The 22,355-nt window shown below is 37.1% G+C and overlaps 1 protein-coding gene across 1 annotated transcript in view; it reads right to left on the bottom strand.

The window, feature by feature from the left end:
- UBE3C (ubiquitin protein ligase E3C) overlaps positions 1-22,355 on the bottom strand; it is a 79,303-nt gene that overhangs the window by 17,315 nt on the left and 39,633 nt on the right. The window contains exons 17-19 of the mRNA XM_035316682.1: positions 19,307-19,439; positions 14,878-15,125; positions 1,878-2,090 (exon numbers count right to left, since the gene is read on the bottom strand). Coding sequence (XP_035172573.1) covers positions 1,878-2,090; positions 14,878-15,125; positions 19,307-19,439 — 594 coding nt within the window. The remainder of the gene's footprint in view (positions 1-1,877; positions 2,091-14,877; positions 15,126-19,306; positions 19,440-22,355) is intronic.

Here is a 22,355-nt window from a genome sequence, read left to right as displayed (position 1 = left end):
CTTCGTAATATTAGCCATAGCCCTCGGAGAATTTTAACAAACACATCAGACCTCTTGGCACGAACGCACTTCTTACAAGCGTTTGTAGCAGTAGGTAGCACTGGCATCATCTCTGTCTTGGATCTCTTTGCATGTTATTTCTGAGATATTTCTCTTTTCTGTGTGCTTCTGCCTTACTTGCTGAGGATGGTTCTAACTTGCTTGCGTGGTTGATTTTTTGAGGACCTATGTTGTAGACATGTAGCATGGAAACTACAACCTCTCCAGAAAATATTAATTAATTTCCATTTTTAATTAGAAAGTGAGTTGTATTTGTGTTAACTTTTCCCTGCCCATTTATATGGGAAACTGCCATCTTGTGTACTTTGCAACCCAGTAACTAAATGCACCTATAGCACAGAACTCAATTCCAGAGTCAGTCACTTAGAGCACACGCTACAATACGGCACTGGCTTTGTTACCAAGAATATATCTTCTGACACATCCATTTCACTTGCCATTGTTTCAAGATTTTGAGCATTTTTCTAAGAACAGTGCAATTCAGAAGTACAACCCAGGAAAAAAAAGGCATATGTTGAACATTTAACATGAAACATTACTTATATTCAAACTGCTGACTCTCCTCTTCAGAATGATTCAGGAACCCAGAATCTGAGGGTACTGGTATAAAATTGCAGTGCAACCCAGGCTTCAGATCTTCCAAAATGACAGGAAATGAGTGACAGAAGAGTTTGAGCTTCATGCAGTGAAAATAAGTCTTGGACAGCAAACTTGCTATGATTTAAGCAGCAGTAGAAGAACCCAGGGTAACAATTTCCAGGGCTGGTTGCCACATCTCGGTGGTGGTGCTGCTTCTGCTCACGTGTGCCCAGGCCAAGCCTTCCCTGACCAACACGCAACCTGAACAGGTCTGGATACCCACAGTAAGATTTGATTTGTTCCCCAAGAAATAAGACCTGAATCAGGACACTGCTGCATGTCACAACGTGGTAAGGTGTACTTTTTGACCCAATTATTAATTAAGTACTATTAGCAAGTACAAACAGGTCACGAGTACACAATTTTGACCTCTCAAAAATGAAAGAGGAAGCATGACAGAAGACTGAAGACGTTAACTCTATTACCACATAAAGGCATATTTTTCAAGCACTAGTGACATTAATTTTTTACTATGAGCATAAGTGAGCTTTAGATTTCACAACAGAGCAAATAAAAGCATTAATCAAACTACATAATGCAATTGAGCTAAAAACCTCATACTAAAGGACCTAAATAACCCATCTTTACAATTACTCAACACCCATTTTTCCTATCTGACTCACCAGGTGGTTCAGCCCCTCAGAAAAATGAAAACAGGATTTATTTATTATATATTATGGTATGATTTCAGGCCCTCTTCTTTCAAGAGAGTAGTAACAGCTCAAGGCAACAGCCCTTATCTCACAACAAAAGGTCACTATTATTTAAAACCATTCAAATTTCTAATTCTGACTCCTAACCCAGGCAGGTCTTTTATAGTTTACGTATCATCTAACTTCTGCAACTGAAATGGAATCCAAGAAATAATACAAAATATTTTGTTCAAGAAGTAGTCTCAGTAAACAGAAATTTTAATGTATGAATATTAGAGAATTATCACAACTATCTGTTAGTTAAATTACCAGGCCTTTATAACATCTTCAAAAGTAGAGTTTTTAAGTACAAGATTAGTTATTCTCTACTTGGAGTACTAAATCAGATTCCTCATCATGCCTCAAAACACACAGCACTTAGAGCAGTTGTACCTTATCACTTTCAAATTCAAAAACAAATTAGTAGGAATATTAATGATTCATCAGCCATACATAAAAGAAAAAAAAAGCTAAAGCTATTCGTACCTGCGCTTCCCCGAGATCATTGTTTACCACAGTGAAATTTAAGCCAAGTTCTTCCACATCCCCTTCATAGCTCTTGAGAAAAAGCAAGTTCTTGTACATTTCTGGATCTAATGAAGCTAAATGATGAATGTCAACATCAGCACTTGTCCCCAGTAATTTTGAGAGGAAAAAACTAGCAAACGGCAGTTCCACCAGCATATTTTCATAAAGAGCCTGAAAAACAAAGCAATTAAAAGCACATTAGATTTTATTGTGGTACTTGCAGTAACTCTGAAAGTTATCGTCTATTTCCCAATTTTTTGATAACCACTCCTTTATTTGGTGCCTAAACAGGATCTTCTGGCATGCCAAAAGCCCAGATACTGCATTCATTTAAAAAAGCTTCAACTGAATTTTGGAGTTTGGATACTTTCATGAAATACCAGGCTCCAAAATTTTACAATTATGTGGTGATTTAAAAGGCAAGGTAACATCCTATTGTATCATTAATCTTCTTCTCCAAAGTATCACACCAAACGGGAAGAGTATCAAGTAAATAGATCATTCACAAGAAAAACAAAGGTAAAAAACAAAACAAACAAACAAAAACAACAATTCAATGCATCAAGAATGTCTTAAAAAAGTTATCATCTCCATTACATTCAACTATTTGGTTCTTCACAAGCAGTATTTTTTGATTTATTTCAATTGCTGCATGTAAAACAAATACAGTCTAACCCTGAAATATAACTATGTAAAAACAGGACATTTTAAATTAATCCAAACTATTCATCTTGTATGTCATACAGAATCACTGCCATGCATTTTGGTGCATGGTACATTACTCTTGTTTACTTCTAAAATTAATCAAAACTAATTAAGTAAATGAAAAAGACAGCTAAATTCTGCTCAGTGGCATCATCAAAAGAACATCCTGATTCCAAGCCGAGAGCTTATCGCTTAGGGCTGCATCTTATGTCCAATCCTTCCTATGCCTGACACCGTTTCACCTGTCAAATGACTGCTGAATCAAAAATGAGCCTGATCTGAATTTCCAGTATTCATGAGAGAAAACCATGTTTTTTTTTTTTTTACTATAAACTTAAGACTTCAAGCGCTGTCAAAAATGCACAAAACCCCAGAAATACCACTCTCAGTTGATTTAATGTATGCAATGTGTTACATTTCAATGTAATACAAATAACTTTGCATATTTTTCACATAATCATTAACAACTTCTTGTTGATTACAAGAAAAGATATTTATGAAAGCTCTCAAAGAGGTAGAGATGGAAACTTTAAAGCTAGAGAGAGGAAGCATGACAACACTTAGAGAAAGTTTGCGTGAATAAAGGAAAAATAAGAGACCTTCCCCTTCAAAAAAATCCCTGAAATATGCTGTCTACTCACAGCCTTTGCTATTGTCCAATCTGTTTGCTGCATCAGCACCTCTGACAATGACAATCAAATCTTCACAGTATCATTAATATCACTGCCAGGCTAATCACAAAAAGCATCATCAACATAATATTGCTGTTTGTTCTCTTTATGAGCTGTTTTGGCATTACTTAATTCCTCCATAATCTGCTGCAAACTCAGAGAAAAAGTGCAACACGATGACCAAAAAAGAAAAAAAAAAAAAAAAGAAACGTAGCTGTAATCACTCAATGATATTCCAACAAAGGCTTCAAGAAAAATATACACAATTCCTTAAACTTCTGAAAGAACATTTCTATGAGGTGAGCTAGACCTTGCAGAAAGAATTGAGAATAACGAGTTCAAAGCCAAAGGGTGCATTATATTTAGAGCTATATGATTTATTCAAGGTGTAGAAGTCGAAATCCTCATTTGTATAGTTGACTTTAAAAGCAAACGAGAGGGATAAATCATTAATTTGCAATGTATAAGGTCAGTGTTTGCTGTTCCTGCATTAGTAACAATAAAGCTATTGTAATTCCTTAAATATATCAAAGCTCCCCGAATTTAAAATGGAATTCCATCTATGACTCATAAAATGTAAATGCCGAGGTGTAATTTTTTACACAAGGCAGGTTTAAGCCTTTAGAGCATTTAATATACAAGGACTAATAAATGATAGCACTAAAAACTATGATCGCATCAGCTAAATGGATTATAAATTAAATTTCCATAATGTATGCAACTGAAATACAAATGTAGACATAAATCAAGGTATTTTCTAAACACAGGTTAATTACACAAATTCAAAACCTGTCTATTTTTTATGCAAAATAATCCACTTAGCATTTTTCAAACTGGTCTTAAGTCTTCGCCACTTACAACACTTGATCCTAGAAGCCTATCAATAATCCCTTGTCAGGAAAAAACAGCAATAGGTATATTGAAGAAACTTGTATGTTATTTTTCAAGTGTCTGTCTTTTATGAGTGTTTATTGCTAGAAATTGTGCCAAAATGATTTGAAATAAAAAGGATTAATTATAGTAGAAGCTTTTTAATATAAGTGAGTGCAGCTGCAATGCAATTAATGCAAATTGTGACGCTATCAGGAAAATAAATGCGAACAACATCACTGGCTATTTCTGTTTGCTGCCAAATAACTTCAGTAATTTACTACATTAAGAATCAATAAAAAAATAATGCTTTTCAAATGCATCACTATTAATCTTCAGGTAGTTCCAAAGAGAACATTTATAACTTCATCTAAAAACTATATAAAGCATTTTTAAATAAACTAAATTGTGCAACTTGAAAATATCTTTAATTACTACCACTCCTCTTAGCTAAGCGAGTGCAATATTGGAAACAAATGATTTTTGGAAAGAAGACAAAGAGCAGTGTTTTAATTACTATAAAAGTCAGGCCAATCTAATAAAGTTTAATAAGAAAAATCACTAAAACTGTGGCAAACAAAATTATGATAAACTTTTTTTTTCCTCTCCCCAAAGAGGTAACTTACACCATCACAGCCCCAGCACTGCGCAGAGATGCTGAGATATTGAGATGTGCCCTGTCCAACTGAGTGACTGAATGAACTGCAACATTATCTGTCAGCTTGAAAATAACTTCCCCGTCATCTACCTACTTGCTGCTGCCACAAGATGCGATTCCTCACATTCCTGCCACTGGGATGAAAAAAATCAGCTGGGTTTGACTGCACCTTCCCTGGTCCTTTTGCAAGCGCACATGAATTGAAGGTTTGCTTCCTGTCAAATCAGAACTAGATCCAGCTCACAGCAATGGGTGAAACCAGACCAGAACAGCAGAGGTTTGTTTTGATGGCAGCACAACCATATAGCAGCCAGTTGCCTATGGACTCTACAACCCTGCTGGGTACATTTCTCACTGCTGCTAGCCCAATGCCCCTATGGGGAGACTTCCCCCTTCCCACTTTTCCTTTAGTGACCTGTCCTGGGGAGCTCCAAGTTACCTGGTTTTGCGTTTTCAAGCCATTCAGCTCTCTGAACTGGCCCTTCTGCAACATCACCATCCCAAAGGCATGAGCCCAGAGTGAATAGTAGGCAGGGAAGCACGACCACCTCTTACAGAGGTAGCCAGCTGTTGGGCTGACTTAGCTCCAGTATGAAGCTGCACCCTTACAATGTACTTACCCAGTAATTCTCTCCCCACAGAAGCCAACGAACAACACAGCTGATGGAAGAAACTGGCTTACTTGTGGGGGAGGTGACTTTGTTTGACTGTAAGTTCCTATTCATACACTGCTTTAAGAGATCAAAGCCAGCAAGTTTAACCAATATATATTTTTAAGCTAATCCTTTAGCAAATTTCTAGTGCTCTCACCCCTTGCAAAGGTTTCTTTTAACTCTTATGGGCATCACCTATGGGACCAGTGTCATTCTATGACAGATCCCGTGAGTTCATGTTCCCAGCTTTCCTATCTAACTAGCCCTTTTTTTGATTTCATTTTCTCTATCTTGCCGTCCCATAAACTGCAGCTGACTTACATAAAGGAAAACATCCCAAGTCATGAAGGGAAGAACTGGTGGTCAACTATGACAGCAGATTTTGTTTCTAAGGGCTTGGAATGTTCACATTGCACTTTCATAAAGGTAAAACTTGCATATGGGAGCTTGTGGTAAGAAGCAGAGACCAGGATGTATTCTGGACCACATCAAAAGAATCACAGTTATCAGGGCAAAAGAGGGGATTGTCCCCCTCTGCTCTGCTCCTATAAGACCCCACCTGGAGCCCTGCATTCAGCTCTGGGGCCCCCAGGACCAGAAGGACAGGGACATGTTGGAGTGGGTCCAGCGGAAGCCACGAGGATGATCAGAGGGCTGGAGCACCTCTCCTATGAAGACAGGCTGAGGGAGTTGGGGTTGTTCAGCCTGGAGAGGAGAAGGCTCCAGGGAGACCTTACAGTGGCCTTCCAATACCAAAAGGCAGCTATGGGAGAGCTGAGGAAGGAACCTGTGTCAGGGGGTGTGGTGACAGGACAAGGGGGAATGCCCTTAAACTAGAAGAGGTTAGGTTTATACTAGGTATTAGGAAGAAACTCTTTACTGAGGGAGGTGAGGCCCTGGCCCAGGCTGCCCAGAGGAGCTGTGGCTGCCCCATCCCTGGCAGTGCCCAAGGCCAGGCTGGATGGGGCTGGGGGCAGCCTGGGCTGGTGGCAGAGGTCCCTGCTCATGGCAGGGGGTAGAATTAGATGGGCTTTAAGGTCCCAGCCAACCCACACCACACTATATGATTCTATGTCCACATTAATGGCAATTACACAAGCAATGCAGTGCTCTTAGGTGACACATTCCCTGCTGCTAAAAGGCTGTCTGCTGAAAGGGCCAACCTGGATTTCCCAGCACTCATTTGTATTCATGTAGGCTAGGGACGCTCTTTAGGCAAAGTTATGACATCTCTAGATAACCATTAAAATAACTTAAAAGCCTCTGAAACAAAACAAACAAAAAAAAAAACTACCTTATTTTTAGTAGCAATTATTTTTTAATACTTTTCACCCCACATTTTGCCTGTTTTCTCAAGGTGCCTCACTAGTTTTTTTTTTTTTTTTTTTTTTTTTAACTAAATAGTTTAGAGAAGATTTTTTCTGGTTATATGGAAGAAGTTGTTTTTAGTTAAGGAAACTACACACACTTTCCTTCCCTTCTGTGTGTGAAGTCCCGTAGAACACACCAGATTAAAGAACAAACAAAGTAACAAAGCCTACTGTGGTCAGTAAATTGTGATTTCATAAAGAAGCCACACAGGCTGTTGTGTTTTTTGTTCCTTTGTTTGTTTTAAATAACATTAACTAGTTGTAATAAAGCTGTAACTAGTTAAATAGCATCTAAATAGTGCCTCATTCAATTAAAACTGATTGCAACATGGGTCAGCTACAAAACCCTTTACACCATTCAGCAACACAGAGATCACAATTTGGTAATCTGAAGTGAAAAATGCTATGTTCAGATACCTAAGCATAGCCTGAATGCATTCATTAACCACCTGCAGTGTGGGGGAACAAGGATGGCAAAGGCAAGCAGCTTTCAGAGTACAGGCATGCAGTTAGTTAGGAGCTTTATATTATGGAAGCAAGATCTCAGCTGGAAAGACAGCTGCACGTAGTACCTGGTAAGACAGGAAGACAAATGAAACGTGCAGTCCTTGGGGGCAAGTAGGACTTTGTCTTGTTTTCAACATAAAAGGAGTAACATCTGACTGGGACAGTGGCAGCTCCCACAGCTATTATCTAAGCACTGCATGGTCACAAGGTACTGTTCAGGTACGCCTCAAAGGTTTAAGAAATGGCTCTTCAGAATTAAAAGAAGTTGCCTCTTGTTTTAGAAGTAGACAAATTTCAGCTAGTCATTTCAGACAAATGTAAAGACAAATTAGCATTACATAGCAGAGGTTACACAAGCATTACAATATGCTTAATAAGGTTCCGATTGTGTAAACAACTTCACAGACGAACCAACTAAATCTTCCCACGCAAGAGGCAGCTTTATTGCCTTTACTTACACTTTCAGATCCACATTTAGTTCTCTCATTTATTATTTCAACTAAATTCTTTTTTAAGAAAACTAATTAGTCATTGTTCCTACCTTCCATTAATCTTTCACAGCTCAGAATCGTATATTAAAACCTAAACAATGCTAAAGCCATACCGTTAGAAAGATATAGGGGTAACAGGCTGAGGCAGTAAATGACTGGGCTTCAATTCAGTTATTTCCCTAATCAGCACCCAAGACTGTAACCCCTTCTATTTCAGTCATTTTCAACAGTTACTATTAAATAATACTTAGCACTTACTGAGTGCAATAGATCTTCAAAGCTATACAGAACCATTAATAGAAATGATAGAAAAATAGCAAAACCATTAGAACTTCCTTCTACCACATTATTTATATTCTAGATATATTTCACCTTACTCACAAACCCTTTGAGGCCACCAAGGCCTTTTCTACCCTAATGAGAAAGATAAAACTAAAAATATGTTACATGAAAATTAACATATACCTGCAGTTTAGAAGCACTTTCAAAGCTAGCGTATAGTAGTTTAAAGATAAAATAACTTCTTGAGGATAATGTGCTTTAAATTGAGCAAAATCAATTTGATATTGTTCCTAACAGTAATATGGGAAATGAAATTAATTGTATCAATTGCGTGTCACAGAGTAGTATGGCTGGCTACTACTCAGTAGCTTTAAGTCACTTTCTCTGTTCTCTGAGCTCTACAATTGACCCATTTGTATCATATTAGTAATGGACAGTCTGGTACAGTATCTTCCCTACGTGACTCTGAAAACACATATTACAGTTCTTACTCAAATATGGGATGCCTTTTCTGTTTTAAAAAAGCTAAGAGACCAAAATACTACAGCTAGACACATATAGCTAGGCTTCTGAGAGCTCTATCCACATCTCTTGCAGCAGTGCTAGCTTTTCAAACGCCCTCAGCTTTTCAAACATTTTTTTTCAGAAACAACCAAAGCCACATGTAAATTGGCATTACTTTTGATTTCTCACTCACTGGGAATCTGAAGTTGGGTAAGTACAAGTTCATAGAAGCTCCAGAGATTTGGGGGTAACGAAGACTGAGATTCAAGTCAGCCTGTCAAATTTGCTATAGTCAGTGTAAATATTCAAAATTGATTACAGGCATGTGATAAGCAGACAGCAAATTCATGATTGACTCATGAACACATTACCATAAAAAAGTAGGGATACACTTCCAGAAACACTACTGGAGCATATCAAGTATGCTCCAATACATGCATATGGAAGTATCAAGCACCCAGAACACAGTAATTTGGAAATGTTGGTACTTGCACAAAACCATCATGTCATCAGACTGTTTTTTACAGGAACAGTTACTGTAACGTATACCATGTACGTGATATCAACTGCTATCAGCATCATTTGGGAGTTTCTGAGGGGTACGAGAAGGAAGGGTACCTGGGGATACAGTGGGTAACTGACAGTTATCACACACTACTGAAATTCCAGGAAATGCTCTGCTCAATATATTTGTGTCTCAATTTTAAACACAATTTAATAAGAATTGTAGTATGTAAGAGGAAGCCAACTCCTCCATACTTAAATTCTGATCTTCTGAAACACTTACTACTATGCAACTAATCTCTGGATATGCCTCTAGGATAGATCTGCACTGTAACAGCAGCAGAACTAGTCATTTTCAAAGAGAGCTCAAATACAATAATTTCAGTAAGTATTCCAAACCTAATTGATTTAAATGGACATAGGTGTTCCCAGATGTGAAAAAAGATCAGGATACCATTACCACACACTCTAACTGTTTATTTATTCCCTGTCTAGGAACCTGATTTAGAGGCAATGAAATGCAATCAGTACACAAACCAGAAGCAGGAATCATCTGCTAATGGAACTTTTAATTGAGGAGTGACCACTGACATGAGGTAATTCTTTCCATGCGGAACTCCTTGCAGAGACCTCTATGCACTTTATCACACTAAACAATCACTAACATATGCATTAAAGAAAATTTAAATACATTATGACCCAATAAATATCACAATCAATCAATACACGCTTTTCCTTCCTAAAGATTTAGAGTTAAATACTGCATTTCAGTAGTCTTTTAGTGCTAGACATATATTTACAAGGTTAGTACTAACATAGCTGTTTGTAATCAAAAGATAATTGTTATGTTAAATTAACAAGTACACAAAGGAATTGTCAGGCTGACAACTGTGCAGAAACAGAATAGCTTAAATGTACATTTGTAAGGAAAAAAACTTCCATAACGTATCGATTTTACTCTTGCAATTTTATTTCTGCACTATAAACGCATACTTAAAAAAGCATGCAGCTTTTCAGTGTAAATTCCTCTTTTGACCATTTCAGATGATTCAGGATTTTTGGAGACTAATGATCAGCTAGCTTGCTTTCAAGTAAAATGCTGAGTCCACAAAATCATTTGGAGGGTGACTGAAATGAATCAAACAAAACAGTTTGTACTAATTGCTTCCTTCTTCATATCATTATCACTAATTCCATACCTACCTTCCTAGGTACTAGTAGTATAAATTGTGGCTGCAACACAAAGCAATTAGAGTCTACTCATTTAAGCCAAGCCAAAGCAGATATTAATTAAATGGACAATAAGCAAAGGGAAGGGGTATACTAAAAATCAGAAGAAAAAAAAGAACAAGCAAACAAAAACAAAACACCTTCAACAGCGAGAGAAACAGAGGAAGAGTAAGTGATGCACTATCCTACCAAGTATTTACATGAAACCCAGTTCTTCTTACTGTAGTTTTCTTGCTTTTGTTTCTCTGCATGCCTTTAGTTTGAAAAGGACACAAATATGTTATTGGAAATATTTGCTTGAAGGTTTCAACTCTATACATAGATTTAGGAGTTTAGGATCTGTTCTAGATCTGGCAGTGAAAAAGCTCCCATTGATTCAATCTATTTTAGAAAAGGGCTCAGGATGATTAAGAACTACTTTAGTTTTTCTGCAAAATGGATACTGTAGACTGGTAATCTTCAAATTGTACATTCTAGCCAGGAATAATATTTTGCACAACAAATGAACCAAGCTATCATAGCCCTATTCAAAGGTGAGAACTGTAACCCCTGGCACACACATACAGAAAAAATATCTAATAGATTATTAACATTCCACATTCAGGTCCCGCCATTAAATAATTTAATTTGGTTGAACTAATTTTACCCTAAGCTTTTAAGTAAATAATTTTACCAAGATACATTTTATAGCATTTTCAATTATGGGTTTATAACAACACATAGGTATGTGCACAGAACAGTCCGTTGTATCTGAAATCAGCATAACAAGCTACAAAAAGTCAAAAATAAACAATTTTATCATTCATCAGTATAATATCCATCAGGCCATATAACTTACTGACCTTCCATATAACATGATAAAACTTTAAAACATTGATTTTTTTCATCCCTCATGCTTCTTGTACTATTACAGTTCTTACTTTGGTTCCACAAAGTAAGGACGGTGTTCAATAATAACAGCAACAACAACCTACCAACACGTTTTGTTCTTTATGCTACCTTCCCAAACATTTAAGGCAAAAGGCTAAGATTTGACAAAACAGTTCTAAACCTTTTCAGAAGCCCAGTGTCTTTCAGAGACTACAGGTTGTATTGCTTTGGAAAAGAGATTTAATATTATATTCCAAAAGTAGTGAATATATCCTTCAGCAACATGAACGCATGACTGACTCACTAGTGCTCTTCAATATGCTGAACAAGTGAAGAAAACTTCACATAACCGATGGTGTTGAGTGAGTTAGACAAAAATCTCTAGTGTCAGAAAGAGGTACTTTATTCAAGGTGCAAAGACATTCCTTGGAAAACATAAACCTGCTGGATCTTGCAGCCATTATGTCCAAAAGGAAGAAGAGGAAACCATGAAAGTGATCATTATAATCTTTGCACCAACTTCCTGACATATTCTTATGTAATGCTAATACATAATGAAACACAGATGATTCTTACAATGTAAAACGTAACCTGGGACAGGAGAAAGACAGTACTGTATACAAGACTGAGCTTATGTCTGAACACACTGAAGTTCAAACTGTAATTCTGCATCTGCCACTGTTTTACTCATCACTGTTTCTATTGAAATGGTTGACCAGTGCTTCCCTCTCTATGGATTTGCAGCAGATATTCAAAAATCAGCCGGGAGAAAATCCTTACTTCAGATTCTCAGGTGTTGTTTCCAAGCTTCCCTTCTCTGGCTGTGTCGTTACAAGCTTGGGCTGTCTGCCAACAAAACTTCAGCTTTCTAGTGAGTCAAGTCCACTGCGCTGCCAGAGCTGCAGCAGCAAAGTCTGCACAAGCAAAGGTTTTTGGTGCTGACAAAACTACTGCCTGTGGAAAGGCAGGGAGCCAGACCAGGTGCTGACCACAGCCCAGTGCTACCTAATGTGCGAACAAAGGAATTGCGATGTCCTGTACACAGCCCTGGGACTCTACATGGGACAAATCCTCACTTTACAGAGAGGACAAGTAGAACACTGGGGCTAGAACACCTCTGTCTGAACATCCCTGACTGTCCATGACACCTCTTAGGGTTCATAAAGTCACTTCTGTCCTTTCAGCAAGGGAAACTACAGTTCCAAATCCCTCCAGCGGTGGAGGACTGCTATGCGAGGTGTGCATGGTAAGCTGAGCCTTTACATTTAAGAAAGAGGAAATTGCTTAAAAGGCACCGATGTTAAAATAATATTTGCATTACAGAGCAAAGTCATTCAAAGTTGAGAAATGTAAACTTTGCAAGTGTTTGAGAAGCCGTTGTTTAAGCAAACTCATTTCTTTCGATTTTTTAAGAATAGCTTCAGACAACATAGGTGATTACATGATCACATGGTATTATTTTTACGAGACCTTTCACTCGTTCAGCAATCAGTAAAAGCTGCATGGACAGCCAGGCACTTTCTGTTCCATTTCTTCACTAACTATAGAAATACAAACTAAGCAGTTAGTAATTCAGCAAGGATTAAACTAATTTTTAGATGCACAATTTTCACACGCACAGTTTTTTAAATATTCCAATGTTTCTACATCTTAACTGGTCAACTCACGTAGAAGATGCCAAGCTGTTAGAAACTTCCCAATAAGAAGAAAACCCAAATTACCTGCAAGTCTATGGTACTGAAAGTTAAATGCATTTGGATATTAGTATGAAGTGGTTACCAAGAGACAGAGAAATTATTGTATTTTAATGTATTTGTTTTCTGGTAACATTGAAACTTCTTGAGTTTTTGGTGGCAGCACTCTTTACACACTGGTTTCCACAAATAAGAAATTGCTGCGGATGCCTGATTGCTTCCTTTGCGTTTTATCTATTTTGTTTACAAAGGGGCTTTTAATAACCTACTATTGCTCTCAAATAAACCTGTGCAAAGCACAAAACGGACACATTTTTGAAAATGGGTGAGTGAGTATTCAATAACTTAACCAAGACCACAATACTGACAGGTTTTGAATCGTATGGTCGTGCCTTATCTTTCTGTTTAATTCATCAAGCTTCTACATACACGACTAAAAAGGTATCTGTGCACCTGGGCAGAGGTAATTATTAAATAACGCTGTCAGTTCTTACCTTATGTAAACATTCTGCAAATACAAAAACAATTTATGCCTTCAAAATGTTAAATAATAGATCCTCTGATTTTAAAGACAAACCCAAAACTGTACTTGAAGCACTTTACAGGAGATAAAATACATTTTGCAACTTGTCTTTACACTAACATTTGAAAATCAATTGCAGAAGAAAATTGTTGTTTTGACAACAAACTGAAGAGGAAACTAAAGACTCTGAATAAGAACCACTTTGTTGGAAAAAAATATTTCAAACTTCCCCTGACCTCAGCCCTCCCCTGTTCCTAGATAAACCCCCAACCATTTCTGGAGTGATGCAACTTCTCTACGACACCACAGCAGCAGTCAGTTCCCTACTCCAAAAATCTAAAAATATTGAAAGAAAGTGAAATCTTGAGTATGTAAAATCGATCATCATCACAAACTTCTACTATATTAGTATTGAATTCATTTTCCATTAAGAGCAGGAATACTCTTCAAAGATACATTTGTTGCAATGACTGATTTGAAATTTTCATAATTTTACAAGACTGGCTGTTGTAACAGAATGCATTAACACAGAATTTGCCTACAAAATGGCAGTTCAATCTAAATCTGGCAGCCATAAAAAACAGTGATCTGTCTCAGATTTGTCAACATTCTCTTAAACTGCTTCCAGCTAGATTAAAATAAGGACATCCAACTGTATGTTCAATCTCACAACAAGTCAACAGGATTTTATGCTCCAGAATACTTCAGGCAGTTAAGTAGGACTTGTTTTAAATATGTTCGATTTTAGAGAGCTGAATAGCAATCTATACTTTTTTTCTGAAATTGAATTTGTATTCCAAACTTTGCTTCACAATTATTAGCTTTAAAAAAAAATGGTTTCAAGGACTTAGAAACATCCTTAATGCTCGATCTGACCATAAACAAAAAATGAATGTAATAAACGTTTCATGGTTTCTTTGAAAAAAAAAAAAATCTAATTCAACAGGTGGCTATTAATGATTGAATGTCTACATCAGCAAAATAGCAAGCACTAAAAACTTAAAGATGCAAAATGTATGAAAAAAGGCAAAATTAGTGGAACAATTTTTAAATGGTTCAAATATTGTAAATTATGAAAATCTAACTCTAGTCAAACTCAAGGAAGTCCCATATTAAAAACACCATAAACAGAGCAGTTCCATAGGCTTCAAGGAACTTAACTTTAAAGCAAGTGGATAAACACAGAGACAGACATACACACACATCATTCAACTGGTAGTTAGGATATGACAATTCCTCTATACTCCAAACTTATTGAAATGAATGAGAAGTTTGGGTAAGATCTGGAAATAATTCAGATCCAATACCTGATGGTTATTTCTCAAGTCTAGAAGAATCACTATGTTTGCCATCTACCCCCATCTAAAAACATTTACTGAATAATTTCAGTACTATGATAGCTTTATATTATACAACACTTTTTTACCTTTCCAAGCATTCTTCCAAGAAAGTAGTAATGTCGGGCGTAAGAGTCTCCAACAAGCATCTGTGCAGCAGGGTTGGGATAAAGAAGTCCCTCATTGGTGGTTTTAAAAAATCCCTGGTTAGGGTTAAATCCCGATTTAAGTAGTTCATTCAAAAATTCTCTGAAAATTCCACCACCATCAATACCAGCTTCATCAAGACCATGTGCATTAAGCAAGTGAACACGAATGCGCTTTTTTAGGTCAGGTTCTGCAGAGGAAGGAGAAAGAGAGACTCAAATATAACTATCTACTTGAATTTAACTTGGATAAAAGCATATGTAACTATGGATTCCAACATACCTACACTAATTACATATAAAAAAAATGAACTAGTAAACAACACTGTTGCAAAAATCTATTACTGGCTTGGATTTGGGGATATTCAGTACACAATGCTCATTTTGCACAAAGGTTCCTGTTGTAAGAGACCTCAAAGGATACGACTGGAAAGACACTAGTGGGTGAAGAAAAAAAAATCTTATTAACTTTGTAAGCCCAAATAATTTTATTTGAAAAATCTATTTATATAACATTATGAATGCAAGGTTCAACTTCCTCCTGTCTGCAGGAACCATCAGTAAGCACTGCATTCTCTTACAGGGGCTGACTGTTGAGCAACACCTTAAATAATTCTCTTTGAAATTCAGAAAAGTATTTTTGCTATTTTGGACTTCTTGCTATGTAATCTAATTCCATTGAGGAGCAAGGTGTGGTAAAGACAGGTTCTGCAGATAAGCCTTCTGCTCATTTCACAGAATACTGCTACTTGAGAGAGATTCTTGAAGTTGTAATGTCAGCAACCATTCTAGAGAGGACCTTAAAAGACAGCATTTTTCGTGTATTTGTTGATTGTGTGTTGTACACACCTGCTTGTATCACACAGATACACCCTGCAACCTATGGGTGATATCCATTGTTCACATTCCTCTGAATCCCCTTTCCTGCCTTCCTCATATACAAAGTATGAAAAGCCATGAAATAAAACCAATTCTCACCCTGTTACCATTAACTCAAGTGCTCCCACGCTCCTTTTACCCACCACCACTTCCCTTCCACCAGTCTACTCATCTTATCCCTGAAGTGAGCCGTTTCAGCTCACCGGTTCAGCATTCAGCCCTTTCTTAGAATTACTTTCCTGCCTGCTCTCTGAAATAACTGCTTGCCCCTGGAAGGAGCAAGGTCAGCACCAAGGGCAAGGCTGGGGAGCTCATGGTCCTTAGCCAGCATCAAGATGTTAGCTCAACTCACTTCTTCTGTGAAAACTTCATCTTAAATTCCAGCCGCCATCTTTCATTTCTCTGTTGGACACGTACATAGTTATTTGAGGATGGGGAGGTGTCAGCAAGACAGGCAAAAGACGTGTTCTGAACATTCATTTTTTCTGCTACGTCACTGGAAATTCTCTCAGAATTATTCTCATGTAAGTCCCAGAGCAAGCAATGTTCAGTCCTTGAATTGTACACAGACCTGGGAAAATGGGCCTTTTTGCTCAATTCACTGAAGGCTTCCAAAGATCTAACGAAATACACAGCTTTTATCTCAAACCTTCCATTGACTACACTTGCTTGCTGACAAAGCAACCAATAATAAACGAGGAACAATAAAACCTCCTGCTGCTTGACTCCATGTGCAACAAATGCACACGCTATGGATGGACAGCTCATGTCCACAAAAATCTGCAGCATTCTCCCTTTAGTGAATGCCTCTAGATCTACCAGGAATTTTCCAGTCTTTCCACAGGTTACAAACTGAACTGTTCTTTGTTGGCCTTTTTTTTTAATTACTTATTAGTTCTTTGCACAAGTGAAATGCTCTGCTGCACAGAAATTCTGCTGGCTGGAAATACAGGATAGCCATTTTTAGTTACAGACACTGCAAAAGGTCTGGAATCTTCTCATCACCATTCAAAGCAAGAAAATAGAATATGACTGCACTGCTAAGAGAGCCTCAAGCAAACACACATCCCCTACCTGTAGACCTATGAGATTAACCACTAATGTTAAAACTTTATGTATGTATGTAAAGGTTGTTTATGTCAAAAGTTGTGCTTTTTGGAGCCTGAGGTCTGCTCCTCCATGTACTGAGGGCCAGATTTATACCAAGAAAACTAGCCCTAAAATTCACACATCAGAACAGGTGACAAGCTAGAGCAAGATTCCCCCAAATAAGTGCAATCTCTGAAAAAGATGTTTTAGTTTTGTAATCCATACAGATACAATGCAACTGAGCTGTTAACTGTAGTCCACTAGAGGCTATTAAGGAATATTCTGAAAATTCCTATTACAGGAAAAAAAAAAAAAATGAAGAAAGGAAACGTGCTTGCACATTATTAAGCCAACCAAACAAGAATACAAACTCACAAGAAACAGACCAGTGTATTTCTGCTACTGCAAAATACTTTTCTTAATGATTTCAGTTAAAGTGTTATAGAGGAACTAACTTTGAACAGCTCTCTTCTCAGTGTTAACAAACTGGATGCCTCTTCCAACAATGTCCTATGCTCCCTACTGATCAATTCTAGGACCTCATCTATTGTCTGTTCAATCTCCCAGATCCATTTTAATCAACTCAGTCTATAGTCTCAGAATTGCAATTTTCAAGAAATAAATCTCTCCTGCAATTTTCAAGAACTCCTTTTCTGTTCTCCCACATGGTGCCTGACCTATTCCAGAACTAATATTATTTTAAAAAATTATAGTCTCAGGATGCCAGCTTTTTAAAAGAAGTCCAACCTTCTAATAAAGCACTAGTGTCACACTAATAGAACACTAGACATCACTAAATATATTGATGTGCTTACATACATGTGTGCACCATGCACACGTGCACTAACACAGATCTTCAGACTTCAGTGGCAAACTACCACTATGGCTTCTCTGTACCTGTAAATAGTAAAAATACATCCCAGGTACCAGATTCTGGTTTCATATTTCTTAAACTTCATGAGATTTCCAGAAGCAAATTTTTTCCTCTCTTTTTTCAGTCTCTCAAGGGCTGTCTGACCCTCTGGAATTCTGCCTATTCTCCCTGACCTATACTACCTGTGACCATGAAATACAACCAAGCACCTAGGCTATCTGACTGCAGAGATTAAGTCGAGGAAACATGCATTCTAAAACTGCTTTCATAGTTTAGTAAGACCACATTAAACATGATGACTACTTCATAGAAAACACGTTTCTCATTTAAAGCAATCTTCTTATAAAACAATAGCTTGGCCTGCCTGTTATTTGACATTGTATCATTCAAAAGCTTTGACTTCAGCTTCTGAATTCTGTTTTTATACACTTAGTAGGTGGATGAGGGGATGGTGTAGAACAACATAGCAGAGCAGACTCAATTTCTTCTGTTTCTAATTACAATTAATCTCTCTGTTTTGAAGAGACCATTTATTGAATCATCCTAAACTCATTATGATGAAACTTTTCAGAACCAATAAAGAAACTGAACAGTCAATTGCACCTGTAATTTCCAGATGATTATCCATTGCCATCTTCCTGATTAGCCTTTAAAGTTTTCCAAAAATAGAAGAATTCAATTTAAATATAATTTATATCTTTGATAATTCAGTCTAAGAAAATATCTCCTGTGTAGTTATAAACTGAGGTATTTAAAAACAAAATTCTATTTAGAAATAAAATAGTCTCTTTAACTCCACCAGAACAAAGGAAACTAAGAAGAAAACAATTTTATACAAACCCAGAAAGCCAATTCCTCTTCTTCCTCCTCTCTGAACAATGTAGTTCTCCAGGAGGAATTTATGTGGCACAGCAGGTGAGATTCAGACAGTAAACCTCAAATATTTGAGGAATCATCTTTCACATGCAAAAATACCACGTAATTAATGACAACTTTATTTTGGTGGCTCTATATACATTGGAAGTTTGGATTTCAGTGCGGCCATTCTCACACAAATTGACACCAAGGTATGATTTAAATCAACGTGGTAAAATATATACTACCACATATTATTGCTACCAAGTGGGCAGCATTATTGTTACCAGCCACAGCGTACCTAGCAAATCCTGTGCAGCCTAGACATTTTGCTGACACTAAAGAAACAGATAATATCTAATAAACTATATAGATGAATATACAATGTACAGTTGGAGATAAGCAAATGGGAAGAAAAGCCCCGCAAAAATAGGCTTGAACTAAGGAAAGGTACCTTAAAGAGAACAGGAGTACAATAATCAGCAAGCATGTGGATTAGAATTACTTTAGTGAAAATAAGGAGGTGGGGATTTTTGTTTGTAAGGACTTTATAAGGATGTCCATACCTCAGAGCTGACGTGCTTGTTACAGATTTGCTTACTTTCATTGGATGTTAATATACGATGAGAATGATTAAATGTGTTAAAAGTTATGGTAACTTCATTGTGAACCTACCATTTTCAGGAGAAAGTTTATCATAAGCATCTTCATAAATATAATTTCTCCTGATGGTGACATTAATTCCATCCAAAAATGGCCCATCTCCTTGAACCTCTTGTTTGTCAGCATAGATCAGTCTTTGAAAAATCTGTTAAAAAGTGAAGAGAGAAATCAAGTCACTGTACAGATGTAAATAATCAAAAAACATGGTTATTGACTACTATTAGTGTCCTTCGAGTTGCTTTTGGGCACTCACTTTAAAGTGATTTGTTCGCTGCGTCATTAAGCTCCAGAAGCATAACACAGAGCCATGTCCCAGTGGAGGGAAGAAAAAGGGACAGACATGCAAAAACTCTTTCATTCTAGGATACCATTTTTAATTCTTTCTACATAAAGAGGCCCATCTACAGACATTGTGTCTTTCCCGTTTCCTCTCCCCAACTTTCAGAGTTCTGAAACGCAAAGTATTCAAAAACAATGGGAAAAAGTCACAAGAGGATTTTGAACATGTAGCATGGCTTTTTTCCCCGTAACGAACAAATAATGTTCAACATGCCCCTGTTATAGTAAGTGTCTGTTTACTATGTCCTCTCTTGCATCTTTCCCATATTCAATAAATACTTTAGTACATTTTCTAAGAGATGTAATTTCCCAATAATATAAGAATCTTCATAGTTAAGAAAGTATTAAGATTCCCCACAGATGTTTCTATACATACACACATAAATCATCAAAGAGGAAAATCTGGCAACAGCAGACAGACCTAGTGTAGAGCCTCCAATCTGTTACTTTTATGGACAACTGTAGCTAGTGGAAAAGACGCTCTCCTAATAGGAGAGCGACTCCACCCAGAAGGATTAGTGTAGACAAAGCCAGACTTCCCTAAGGTGTGCACCAAAAAGCCAAGAGAAAACAGCCATAAGCTGCAGGAAGAGAAATGTTGAGTAGATGTAAAGAAAAAATTAAAATCAGAACAAGAGTGAAAAGGTTGCACAGATTATGAAGTCATAATCTTCGATTCTGAGCATCCTGATCTAACTTTGAAGTTATTCCTGTCTGAGGGTGGAGGTACACCAGTGTACCTCTAGAGATCTTGACCTATTTTTTTTTCTAGTTATATCACATCAGGACACATAACCACAGACACAGTCCTTTTACAAACAAGGCATGAAAATATGCTCAACACCATTCTCTTTCATGAAGCATGGCTGGATATGGTTTATTAACTATTGCTACACAATACTAGATGGAAAGCATTTGGGGGATCTCAGAGCAAAATTTGTCTTGACAGAGTTTGGACTCCTAAACGATCAAATGTTCGTGCATACGCAAGTCCTGCAAGAACCCCAATGAATAACTGAAGCATTTGCAATGCCTTAAGAGGAACAGATGGGAAAGTAAGCAACACTGACTTAAGTATGCACCATAATATAATCATTTTCAAGCTGACAACAGTGTTGGTTATGGAAACTGACAGAGAAGTACACTAAAAACTGTCTGAACAACTGCACCTAAAGGGTTATAATTAGTGGCACAAAGTCCAGCTGGAGGCAAATCCCTAGTGGTATATCCCTGTAAGTGGCGTAACCCGTGATAAAATTCAAGTTACTGCTTCCCACACAGAATCAAGATATTTGATGTAGATTGTACTCATCGCTATATACAACTAAGGATCAAACTGAGAGCTGCACACCAATGGGCTGTAAGGCCTAAAGGAAAAACATCACCTAGGGTGAATAGGTTGAAGAGCCTACCATGACACTGGACCAAGTAATCGCCTTTGAGAGTATCTAGTATCTGGCAATTTGAAGTAAAAAATCCACAAAGAATTAAAAAATGAAAGGTCACATGGAGCAACTGACACACTGAAACAACACTGAGCTGCGTTGCCAGGCTTGTTAGAACTGATGACAGCTGGAGAGAGGGGAACTACCTCCTTCCCTTACTGCAAGTTGTTTTTAGGAGCAGCATGAAACTCCAAAATGTCATCTCCCACTACTACACAAGAAGAACAATACTGTTCCAAAAAGCAGTTTAAGATGATTTTGTCTTTGACCTAGACCAGGAATATAAAAGCTCAGTCTGTAGCTTTGTCCTTCTCTGCAAACTCTCATCCAGTTTTTATGATTAAAAGGATGTTAACCTACAAAATGAAAATGTGATAAAGCAAAACAGGTTTTATGAATTCCAGAAATTTAAAATACCTGCATCTCAGCAGAGCTTTAAAAAGTGCAGAGGTTGTAGCCTGTGACAGAACCTTGACATGCAGGTCCCTGCTTCAGATCACTTCCAATTGTTTCGCTGTAATCTTTGTGCAGTGTTGCCATATAGCGTTAAGATTCTTGTTGGAACAACTATTTCATAGTAACATGAAAAAAACAGTCCTTTTCTATCAAACCTACCACTGCCTTTTTGACAGATACTGATGTACTTTCCCTATGGAACTGTTGTTCACTCCCTTGATGGGGTCTTGTAATTTAATGTTTCCAAGACAGTTCACTGTGTAGTTTTTAATTAATAATTTTTACCAAAAAAAAAACAGTTCAAAAATGCCATAGGGAACAATTATAGGTTTTAAAAAATATATAATCCAAATTGAAATAATTCCTGGAATTACCAATTACATATTCAAAACCTAGAAAACATTCAAAACCAAGTATATACAGTACAAGAATCCTGCAAGTTTTAAACTACATCCTCCATTAAATTCAGCTACTCAGCTATGAACACCAAATTTTAATCTCTAGGTATTATTTTCCTAAAATGGACATCCATCACCTCATTCTGAGTAAATTCACACTCTGCACAATTCTCCAGTCTTGACCTTGCTATCTGTTTACTACAGATAAACTAGTTAGAGCTCTGCTTACCACAAGAGGGTGCAATCATGAAGATCAGTCAGGATTGATGTTTATTATAAATACAGTACTGCTCTCCTACCTTTGAATTTGTGTTTCTAATTTTAATGCAATTTTTATAAAGGGAAATATAAGTAGTAAAAAAGAGAAGTAATCTAACTTCACATATTCAATCACCACACAAACACTGGAGAAAAACACTACTG

This window comes from Oxyura jamaicensis, chromosome 2, assembly GCF_011077185.1.
Source record: "Oxyura jamaicensis isolate SHBP4307 breed ruddy duck chromosome 2, BPBGC_Ojam_1.0, whole genome shotgun sequence".
Taxonomy (NCBI): domain Eukaryota; kingdom Metazoa; phylum Chordata; class Aves; order Anseriformes; family Anatidae; genus Oxyura; species Oxyura jamaicensis.
The sequence above is the reverse complement of the archived record's forward strand: the minus strand, read 5'-3'. Positions and strand labels throughout refer to the sequence as shown.